General features: G+C 41.6%; 1 protein-coding gene across 18 annotated transcripts in view; it reads right to left on the bottom strand.

The window, feature by feature from the left end:
- Positions 1 to 6,419: 6,419 nt before the first annotated feature.
- Positions 6,420 to 11,854, bottom strand: part of SVIL (supervillin) — a 105,439-nt gene continuing 100,004 nt past the window's right edge. For all 18 annotated transcript variants that reach the window (XM_041408357.1, XM_041408361.1, XM_041408348.1 and 15 more), the window contains 6 exons: positions 10,933 to 11,066; positions 10,118 to 10,273; positions 9,569 to 9,712; positions 8,757 to 8,878; positions 7,822 to 7,977; positions 6,420 to 7,695 (listed from right to left, as the gene is read on the bottom strand). In XM_041408357.1, coding sequence (XP_041264291.1) covers positions 7,609 to 7,695; positions 7,822 to 7,977; positions 8,757 to 8,878; positions 9,569 to 9,712; positions 10,118 to 10,273; positions 10,933 to 11,066 — 799 coding nt within the window. In that variant the 3' untranslated portion in view covers positions 6,420 to 7,608. The remainder of the gene's footprint in view (positions 7,696 to 7,821; positions 7,978 to 8,756; positions 8,879 to 9,568; positions 9,713 to 10,117; positions 10,274 to 10,932; positions 11,067 to 11,854) is intronic.

The raw sequence follows: 11,854 nt of genomic DNA, 5'->3' as shown, positions 1-11,854 counted from the left end.
ACCAGGCAGCCCGGAGCGGGCAGAGCACGGTGGGAGCGGGGCAGCAGCACAGCGCCCTGCCCGCCTCCCTCCCTGCCTTACCTGTGCGGCTCCGGAGGCGCCGTGTGCGCGCTGTGTGCCGCGCAGCAGCCGCGCGTCCGCCCAGCCAGGCGCCTGCTCTCGCAGGACCCGGCGGCTGTGACTCAGGTGATGCAGCATGAACACGGGTCAAGGACAAGCTGCCATTAAATTCAAAGAAGGCTGGCAGCCTTCAGCCACTTTGTAATATAAAATGAAAGGACTTTTAATCACTCTGTTCTGGCACTTTTCCAATGGTTTTTCCTCGTCTCTACCCTCCTAAGAAGGCTCAATCATTATCCCATATACCAGGACAGTTTAGCATACATCCTCTACCAGCCTTCCTGGGCTTTGGCTGCTTTCCCACACACGGCTCAGTCACTTCTTTGGAAGATGGTGCTTTAAAGGTTTTCTAACTATTTTGGAAGAGTTTGGCTAAAAAAGGGGAGGGCTTCAGAAAGAACCAACCCATAAGAGATTCCTCCATGACAGAATGGGGAGATGACAATGCACATGTGCTCCCAGAAGCTCCACTTCCACACTTGGTGGTGTTTGATAAGGATTATCTCATTCTAGAGACAGAACATGGAAACAAATCTGCTGCTGCCAGGCTTTCACAGACCACTGCCTCTTCTCTGTCATCAGAAATGAGGCAGATGTGGCAAGATCCTCAAAATACAAAACCACACATTCTTCTAGCACTTGGTCTTATGGTGTATGAACATCAACAAGTGAGGTATGTTGGAACAGGTGGTATCTTGTTTGCCCAACCAATATGGGCTCTTCATAAGCCTCACCTTATGAAGTCTTTGCATATATTTTAAAGACAAACTGTAGATACTCTACAGTGGCATCTGTCCAAACTGGTACCAAGACTGGCAGTGGTTCCAGAGGATCTCATCTTCACAGAAGGGCTTCATCTCATCTTCCTGAAGGGCTCCATGTTGTCCCTCTTTTGCTCAGACTCAGGATTTTCAAAGTTCATTCCTGTTGCTGCCATGTGTAATTTTAGTTGGACATTCTAGGCTTCATGTCACTTCCAGCCTTCAGTCCTGCACCTGTTGCTGCAAAGACTGTCTTGGAAGTCTGCTCATCCAGCAGCCTTGTCTTGGCAGAATGCATAGCTCTATTGAAAACAAAAAAACATTGCAAAATTAAGTCTGTTTTGCAGAAAAATTTAGTAGTAAACCAGAGGCTTCTGGATGAAGTCAAAACTTTAGACTCTTTCTGGTAGTTTTCCTTTTGTGAAATGTTCACGGTTCCTTAGTATTTATTGCACTGGTGGGGTGCAGTATGGTTCTGCTTCTGGTTGGCAGCCAAATTTTGAAAATCTTTTCTGGAATAGAGAATCATATTTCCGAGATCATTAATAAACCAGTTGGAAATAACTGGGGTGGTGGTCGTGGGGTGGGGTGTAGGGGGAAATACACCCCCGACAACTATACAGCAAGGTACCAGCAATCATATTCCTCAAATATGAAAGTTAGAATTGTTTAAGAAAACACCCACATACTTAAATTGTAAAACTTCAGTGAAATGAGGGTAGCAGAGTTGGAAAAAGAAAAAGCATGAGAACCAGCAGAGATTTTACTTGGAAATGACTTGAGTTCAAAAACAGCTTTCAAAGTAAAATGATAAAATATTGCCTGGGCCCCTGTAGATAAACCAAGCCAAATCAATTACTCTTCTGTCTGTAAGTCATCTCCACTTTATAAAGTATAGAGTGAGCAAACAAAGGCACTAATAATAAAGTGTTACCACTTCAACAACATTATTATATACAGCAGCTGATTTTGGGAGTAGGAAGCCTTTCCTCACAGGCAGATGCCATGACCAAGGGTAGTGATTGTATTGAGGTTATATGTTTACTGGCTGCTTAAAGACTATTAATAGCCACATGTGCAAACAGTTAACAGTTTATACAGCACATTTCTAAATTAAAGGAATTAAACATCAGTGTTTTGCTATGAAGCACAAGTGGCTCAGCAATTGCCACTGCAAAATTAATGTGCTGGTTAGCACAGCCTGGAACACACAGGCTGCAGAGGGAGATAGGGGAGTGTAAAATTGAAACTGAGCAGGTATGAGTTAGTACAATAGCAAATGGGGTCACTACAGATTGCTTTCTCCTGACTTGCTCTTTCAGCTGTGCATGCACTCTAAGACTTTTCTCTGGTTCAGTAACTTGGCAGTTCTGTGGGCAGGTACCTGCAGAGGAGAGAACAGAACTTTGGGGTGGTTTAGGTAACATTTGCAGCTGTGCTGCAGGCAGCCCCTCAAGGCCCCATCCAGCTTGGCTGGCCTGGTAGAGCCAGAAACGTAGAAATGCACAACTGCAAGGGTTTGCCAGCACAGGGCCTGGTCTGTGTGTGCAGCTTGTGTAGCAGAGCCAAGGACCTCAGGTGCACAATCACTACCTTTTACCATGATTCTCTACAACCGACTCTGTCTTCTGTTTGAATAGATAAAGGAGAGTTTTATTCACATACCCCAGTTCCTTACTGCAATGAGAGAGCAGAAAAGGAATGTTTCTTTTACATAAATATCGTATATTTTAGCAACAGAACGTAAGAAATTTGCCCAGAGTCTGGTCACAGGAGTGATTTACAAAGCTTTAGAAAAGTGGCACTCTTGTTGCCAAGAGGGAACTGTCAGTAGAATAGGACTGCATATGAGCATGTCATAGGGCTGCCCTTATGACAGTGGCTGTAGAAACAGGATGGGAACATCTTTGCCCCTTGGGTTGTACATCCTTGAGAAGAGCACAAGATTTGACATCAAAATGTGAAGATGCAGTCCCTGCTTCTGATCTCATGTGCCTGCTGCCTGGGCACTTGGGCACACTGCACCAATTCTCCAAGGAATAAAGGACAGGGAGTACCCAAAGGCAAAGTACCAGCTGCAGAAAATATAGTGGTGTGTGGAGTGTATGCTACTCCCTCTTTTTCACCATTCCTCTGAAATATGCTGCACTTCAGGTGAAACAGAGAGAGGATGATTTACTTAGCTTCAGCTCTAGAGCATGCAGCATTATTGGCTGGTTGGGTTTGATTCTTCAGTGGCTTTCCAGCTCTTGGAATAGTCCCCACATGACTGGCTCCCAGCCCACACTGCTCTCAGTGACCCCAGAGCACAGAGGCATGTGGAAGAGGACTGTCCTACCCATGGGAAAGGGCTGCCAGGTGAATGGCTGGTGAAATCCTGCCATATAGCTCTGCATATCCCACATCTACCCCTGAGTCTCACAAACTGGAAAATCCGACATGAAACATTCTTAATACAGAGCAAGGCTTGGGGCTGCTAAACAGAGTTTAAGATGACTTGTGAGTCACAAAACAAATGGCTGCATCCCTTTTCTGCTGGGATTGGTTGTACTTACCACTCAGTTATTTGGGCTGTGCCTTTGTCAACAGGTTTTGCACTTGTTCATCTCCAAGATCAGAAATCAGTGCCCAGAAAAATATTGCTAGCAAGAAGCCAGTACAGCACATGCAGACCTTAATGTGAAGGAAACAATATTATTAAAATATTATAGGACCAGGATTGTTGAATTAAGATAGAGGAAAACTAACACTTTGACAGCACCATCCCACAGTCACAGGTTTCAACAAAACTTACCCACAGAGCCAGTATGAATGAGGAACCTGCACTGACTCTCTAGGCTGTTCTTTGGGCAGTTTTAGCTACTACCTCACCTCAATAGCAGCAGGAGTTACAATTAGCTGTTACTCTCAGATTAGCTGTTCTTCCAGGTTCTCCTCTTACTCCACCAATCAAATTGCATGAAAACAACATAAATCAGCATTAATCTTACAGGGTATACACATATGAGAGCAGAGGAGAGAAAACAAACCTGGCATTTCAAGCAGTGCACTCCAAATTTCTTCATCCCCATCAACTCACCAATCCAATCTCAGGAGGAAAGCTAAAAGTGGTCATCTACCAGGGGCAGCATCTCAGGCTTGTGTGGTCAACCCCATGCTGCTGCCCTGTGAGAAGGAAAGTGTCCTCAGAGCCAGCACTGACCTCCTGAGCACGGTCCTTACCCTGTGCCAAAAAGGGAACTCCCTGCAGCATCAGCTGTTGGCAACCAGCATCATACTGGGAGCAAACTGGAGCCTCAGTGGAAAGCAGGCACTTTGGAGATTATTGAGCTATTTCTCCTCATCTACCACTTGATCCAAAAGGGAAATCTTGACTGGGAGTTAGAGACTGTTCTTCCTCATAGTGCAGCTAAGCAGGGTTGATGCTGTGTTTTGTCCCACCAGCCAAAACCTCTATCCCAGCAGGGCTGCAAACAGTGGGACTCACCACAGCAACCTGCCACTGCTCCTTTCCACAAAAACACCACAGGCTTTCAGAGAAGCTCAGAATCAGCTTTCACCAGTTCTGTCCATGGAACCACAGCTCCTCCTGAGCTAAGTACCTGTTTGGGAGACTGGTGGGACAGTGGTAGACAGAAGAAAGTTCTCCCAAACAACTGAAGATTAGTTTTGGTTTTTTCTCCTTTTACCTACCTCCCATTTTCACTCCTCTTCTGGCTGCCACATACAGGTAGCAGATTTTTCAGACATAATGTTTTATTTGCTGTTTTGACATACTAATATATTATGTTTCCAGCCCATTTCACTGCTAACAAATCCTTATGTGGGCAGGAATATTTGTGTAACCAAAGAACAATACTTTTAAGAGTCAGGATGGGACAGTTTAAAGCCATAGGAAATAAAATCATGACTCAAAGCCTGAAAGCTATGGGATTGACAGAAACCACAGAATGCTACCTTCAATGTACTACCTTTTTCATGTGCAGACTCCCTACATCAGAAACTTTGCCTAAACATGGAGTTCTTGGGTGTCTGTTTGAAACAAGCAGAGAACACCAGGTAACTCAGGCAAGCAACCAAACTAACTCCTAGCCATACAAGACATGTTTCAGCTCTATTTCCCATGCAGGGCTCTAAAACCAGTAAATGGCATCCCTAAAGTGGAGAGGGAAGGTAGCAGAAAGTTAAAGCATAATCTACAGGTCTGTCTAAGGCCTTACACTGATTTGCTTTCTGTTGTCAGCTTCACATTTCAGGAAAGCATTTTGATACGTAACAAGTATATAATGGACAATAAAGTATTTTCTGCAAAAGCTTAAAGCTTTCCTAAGCAAAGTTATGAGCAAAGCACCCAGGTAGAAAGTTGGGTTCTGTGTCCTACGGAATTGGGCCATTAGATAGGAAATAATGTAAAATTTACAGAACTCTGAGATCTGACAACAGCGAATTGTTTCAGTGCCTATGGCCCCCTTGCTGGCCCTTGTCTTTCAGCTGAGATTCTAAAGGCTTTAGAGGTGGGCGAATGTTGCCCTTCAGCAGCACTTGAAGGACTGACAATGTTTTCAAGAAACAAAAGCAAATGATACTACCCTGGCAGAGGGAAAAACAAGGTCAATCATGCTATGCAAATTAGCTCTCTGTTGGAGAGAAAAATCAAAACAGAGGAACCTGCTATCCTCATGGTACAGACTGAACATGAATAATCAAAACCTAATTCCTGCTTGATTTTATCACCAGGGAGAGTGAAAGAGGAAAATATATGGGTGCAAAAATGCTTAGATGAATACATTAGGTTTAGAAACCTCTCAGTGCTTGAAAAATAAACTTGCGGCTATGAAGTCCTGCATTTTCAAACTAATGGTGTATCACATGCAGAAGGCAGCTGAGGACCTCTGAGGAACTGGCATCTAAACAGCTTTTTGCTGGCATGTATGTAAAAAGCATTCTGGCTCTGAATACTGCTAACATTTTCTTGGGTTATTTCATTTCAGTTCTTGACAGAAACCCATACATGAAAGGAAATACTCCACTGCTGAAAATTCACCTGTAATGTCTCATGTCAGGTGAACAGTACTTGTGTATTTCTAAGTTTTTAATTCATTTACTTAAAGGCTTGGTTACAACTTACCAGCCCATCTGTCAAAACAAGATTCACTTTAACTATGAAGCAATACTTATTGCAGATCTTGCAGAAATCCACACCTCACATATTCAAAAATCCCACTTCAAATCCCTTGGCCTAGGAGAATGACAAGAGCAGCAACAGGCACCACCCCAAGAAAAGCTAAAACCTGAGATATCACCACAAGCAGCTCTAAATTCCTGCAGGGCAGAAGGAAAGCTGTGCAGACAAGAATGAAAATGTGAAACCCACTAGGACACCAGAGGAGAACCACACAGTATTATAGAAATGCCAAATGCCTGAAAAACATTTCAAACCATAAGCAAATATTTACTTGAAGATTCTCTTCAGTGTCCTAATTAACCAAGTAAAAACAATTTTATCTTCAGTGCTTATTGAAAGAATGGACACAACACTCATTTTCAATTCAAATTTTACTCCCAATTGCACAAAGGTTGAAAAGACTTTTTTCAAATTTTGAAAACCAGCATAATAATTTTGGTTTTGTATATAAAAGAGGGAAACCCAAAGAATACAGAGTTGTGTGACTGACAGGTTCCAACATTCAGCATTAAAGTTTTGCCCAATTTTATCTCATACATTGATTATTTTCTACATTATCTGCTTCTCAAACTCTGTACAATACCCACAGACATACAAGGTTAAAATATTTTGAGAAAATACTGTTATGGAAGGTTCCAATGCTAGTACAGATTATAGTACAAATTAATGACAAGTCAGAGCATTGCTAAGAGTTTATTCAGAAGCTTTTACCTTCGGTTCTTATATCACAAAAGACATGTTTAATGTTTACAACAAGGATTAGAAACTGAGATGTTTTTATTTCTACTATTATAAAAGTAACATAGGAGACCGTTCTAAGCCATCTTCAAAATGCAGACCAATTTTTTTTTTTGTATATAAACTGTACACAAAAAACAAGGCACTATACATTTTTGGATAATAAAGTATAAAGGTTGATTCGCATAGTTTCTCAAGAAATCCATGCTATAAATACAAATGCTTTGTTCAGTTTAGCACCTGAAGCAGCACTGAGAACGATTCATTAACTATTGCAAAGAGAAACTTTTCAGAATGCAAAGGAGATACACATTGGTGGTATAGCTAATTCGGTACAAGCAACTGCCATCCAGCTACTTTTCTGTAGTTTTGACATGGAAGTCTTGAAAGTGAATACATATTGCATTGTTAAATACATACTTGTTCTATGTGTTTATATAAATATAAATTCTTTGTAATCCACAAACTAACAAAATAACACTTTACAAAGAGAACTTCTTTAAAAACAAAAATGGCAAGTATTGGATATAGCCAAAGGACACCTGCAGCAGTAGCTCAAGAAACTACTGTTTAAGTGCATAGGAGAACGGAGCTTAAAAACATTACCTTTAAGAGTCAAAATTGAATTCAATTTTCAAAGAGTTCTCTTGGCCTTTTATTATAATATTACACACCTCCAGATAGGTAGTCACTAATAACTTCGGATTATTTTTATTTGTTCTGTAAATGTAGGGTACAATTCTTCTAAAGGACATAGAAAGTGAGAGTGGACATCCCTTTAGTGCTCACTTCCATAAACACAGCTTAGAAAAGTCCTTTTGCCTTCTTCAGGTTCACTTGCTTCCAAGATGGCAGTGCATTGTACTCCTCTCTTGTCATCTCTAATGCAATCTGCATTTAAAATGAAAGGATGTACTATCAGCAAAAACAACTAATGAGTAGCGCAACCAGCAAATTACTTTCTTGCGTGGTTAGGCGTAGATGCACAGAGTAACAGTGCACCTATTCTCTCCTTACCTCAAAGTCCTGATCTGAAAGGTAAATTTCAAGCTTCAGTGGATCAACTCCCTCAGGCAGAGGCCTAGCTAAGAGATCTGCTAACGGATACACTGTTTTACACAGCTTGGCCAGCACGTCCTCTACAAGTATTATCTGATTAGAAACATCAGCATCCTGAAAGGAGAAAATAGAGAACAGGATCACAATGCTGAAAGCATCAGCTGTGCCCATGGCCATCTGCAGATGGCATGGGATAACCTCCCTGCCAGAGGACAAAGCTGTATGTTTTGCCCTACAACAATTTCACACTAAAAGCAGGTCTGCACTTAGCAAAAGGACATGCTGTACTGCCAGAATCTCAGTTTAAGGCTGAAATCTGTGTTTAGTCATGAAGCCAGCATTTTCTACTAAGGATGGCTGCAGAAGACTTACAAAACAGAAAATGTCATTTGTGTTGAGTTGCCCTTTGACTGGAAGATTTTAAAGCAGCCACATGTAATTTGGCTGTGACTCCCAGGTGAGGACATCAGTAACAAAGCCCTTTGAGCCAGCTGATCCTTTGAGAAGTGTTTTGTTCCCCTGCACTTCAAATCTGGGGAAGAGACCAGAACTGTGCATTGCTGCATGACTGAAACAGCTATTCTGTTAAGCTAAAACTCCAGCACATCTCTTTCTAAGAGGTGATTCAGGTAATACTTTCCTTCTGTTTTTAACAAAAAAAGAATATGAGAAGTTACATGAAAAATAAAAAAACAATGCCTCTGATATACACATTCCCAGTCAGAATTTAGCTGTGGTGTTGGGTTTTTTCCCCCAGTGCAGATTCCTGAACTGTGCTTTCTAAGTTTATTCTCTGGATCTTGGGGCTTGACAGTGGAAATAACCGATGTTACTGACAAGACAAGACACAATTACTAGCAATAGGAAACAGATTATGCAACAAAAAGATTTACCATTTCTGTGATTTCTGCGATGTCTTCCCTGTGCTCCCAACTTGGGAACATATTAGTGAATGTCAGAGGCTCTAGGCCAGCATGAATTAGATAGGATTTTGGGGGCTTCTTTACATTTTTTCCTAAAAACAGTCAAAATACAAAAAAAGGAGGGAGAAATTACAAAAAGTACAGTATTTACAATCTCACGCACTATTCAAAGTTACCTCCTAAGGGTATTTAATTTTTCCTAAAAAGCTGAAGCAGCTTAAGGCAGAAAGAATAAATTTTCCAGGATTCTTTTTAATTAATATGGGACCTTTTAACATGCTTTTCAGTATTCTTACACCGGCCTTTTACTGCATCTGACTGCAAAGATTAAAACATATATGCTAAAAATCCCCAACAGCTACTTCTAGCTCAATGCCTTTATTATCTTACAAAAACAGACTTAGAATAGAGTAAGCAGAGTGTGATGGTCTGAAATAAGCCAAATTCAGGTAGACGAAACCTTCTGGTACGCTCAGAAGAAGTGTCCTGCCAAGAACCAACTAAGCTTAAGCTTGGAGGCTTAAGTAGAATGTTTAAACTGTTAACTTGTGATTCTGAGGTATAACACAATAAAGCCTTTCCACTGAGAGCAGAGTCAGTAGAGTACCTTGGCAATTAGGGAACAATGCTGTTACTAGACAAATGGTTTGCTAAGAAAGAGTGGGCAGTGTATTTTCAAATAAACTGATGTTTATAACATTGTTGGAGCACCTTTCAGCTCAGGAGAGAAGGCATGGACAGGCCTGACACACTCAGAGCAGTCGGGCACAGCAGTCTGTTACCTTTGCAGTACCGGAGCACCGTCTCCATGGCGCATTTCCTGTCTGTAGCCCACCTGATTCGAGCTGATCCAGTGATTTTGTTCTCCACAGGCCACCAGCCTTGCCACAGGTACACTTCATGGTGATTGTCAACAAGGAAGAGTGCTACACAGTCAGAAAATAACAAATCCATCATTAGCCACTTAACTAGTTTTTGTAATCCCCTCAACAACCCCAGTTTTATGTGCTTGTCAGCATCACAACAGGATAATTTCACATTTTACCAACTCCTTTGTTAATTATCCAGCTAAACTTCAGCTGGACTTTGATTCTCTGATATAAACAATGTATTTTTACAGGAAGCTTCTGGCATACATGCATACACTTGATTATTTCTCAGCATCTTCATCGTGGAAAAATTACTGTTATTGCTTAGTACTGTATAAGCATCATGTGCACAGATTTTCCTGTGATATATCAAGTTAAAAGTGCTTACAACTACTGAGACACTGCCCAATGCAGGATACAGTCATCTGTTTTCTTGTTACTTAAGTATTTTAAGACACATACCTGGCTGTGGGGCAGTGTAAAGATCCTCTTGCAAGAATGGCATGGAATTGATGACAGCAGGGTCTCTTGAAGGGTAAACATACTCAGTGGCTGAGAATTCTCCTGATGAACTACTGAGGCTGAACAGGCGGGGTGTGAAATTAAACTTTCCAGGATCTTTAAAGAACAAAAATTAAGAAGAGTCACAACAAAAAATGTTAGACTTAATTGTAGAAACTAACAATACACTTTAAAAGTGACTGTAAATTTTCTGGGTTTTGAAAAACCAGGAAAGACAACCAGATGTCTTGAGGGACTAGCAACAGCTGTAAAGCAGTTGAGCTGAGCGGCTGGCTGCCATCAGTCTGAATCTGACCCTGGCTAGTTACTATCAGCCATTTCATAACCCGCTGCTCTGCAGCTTAAGTGAAGCAAGCCCATCGCAGAGTTAGCTGACAAATTTTCCACTTGGTAAATCAATTCCCCTGCTACCTTTGTTGGCAGTTTCAAAGCAAAGGCTGGACGGGAATGTGAGCAAAACTGCCTCTTAAATCCCTCTAGAAGAGAAGCAAAATATATTTGTAACAGTGTTAACTATTGCTCTGTACTGCCTGAATACAGAGGGGCAGCAGAAGCAGGGGAGAACAAAATGAAACACTTGGTTTTCCAGTACTTTCCTTCTAGAACAGTATTACTTAACTCAGTAAGATTTTTGGAAGCATTTCTCTGAAGAACTCAACTACCAAAAAATTCTTCAAAAACTTTACATTAAATTTGACAACACCCTAGACTAGTAGAGTAAAATGTGAGTGCCAAGTCCAGGAAGGCAGATCTACCTTGCAACATGCAGTCATAGGCCTTCCGATCTCTCCTCCCCAAGGCGTCCCAGAATCCCAAGGGCTCTGACCCTTCATCACATTCATGAATCGTCACCTTGCTGCTGCTGTGCAGCCCTGCCTCCAGCGGACACCTATAAAACACAAAGAAACAGTGAACTCATATTGTTCCTGCCCCAAACACAGCTAAGACAAACCTGCTGGCCACTCACATTAGCGGACCCCAAAAGTACCCTCCAGGCTTGTTGCACACTTCAGGCCAACACACGCACTTGGAAAAATTATCAAAAAACAAGGCAGGGAATTTCAACAGCTATTCTTGTAGCATTTGGATCCCATTCCCAGAGTGAAGGAGATGCTCACCTAAGTTCTTAGTAGAGATTGTCATTGCCTGCTTTTGTAACGGCTGCTGTCCTCCTCGCATGCTTTCCCAAGTTAATTTCCTCTTCCTCACTCACAAGGCTGGATTCTAATCCTCCTATAGAATGCGCTATAATTTGCTATTCAGATGTTTAGCATCTCACTCCAAATAGAAAATGACTTTGTTTTAACTGTAATTAGTACAGCAGGAAGAATGTGGGCACCACATCCCTGGAAGTGTTCATGGCCAGGCTGCATGGGGCTTTGAGCAATCTGGTCTAGTGGAAGGTATCTCTACCTATGGCAGGGGGACTGGAGTTAGATGATCTTTAACATCCCTTCCAACCATTCTATGAGTTTATTAATAAATGAAATTGACCTCCAATGAAAGCAATTACAGGATATGAGTTTTCTCCACTCTACCAAACCAACCAACCTTCACTCCTCCTCCAGATGAAACATGCACATGCTGCATTTGTACTTAAGATGACAGCTTTATTTATTTCAAAATTTCTTTGAGTAAGACTACTTCAAGAAAATTGGTAGTCTATATAATCATCTC

This window comes from Onychostruthus taczanowskii, unplaced genomic scaffold (assembly GCF_017590055.1).
Source record: "Onychostruthus taczanowskii isolate IOZ18803 unplaced genomic scaffold, ASM1759005v1 scaffold3, whole genome shotgun sequence".
In the NCBI taxonomy this organism is placed as follows: Eukaryota; Metazoa; Chordata; class Aves; order Passeriformes; family Passeridae; genus Onychostruthus; species Onychostruthus taczanowskii.
The sequence above is the reverse complement of the archived record's forward strand: the minus strand, read 5'-3'. Positions and strand labels throughout refer to the sequence as shown.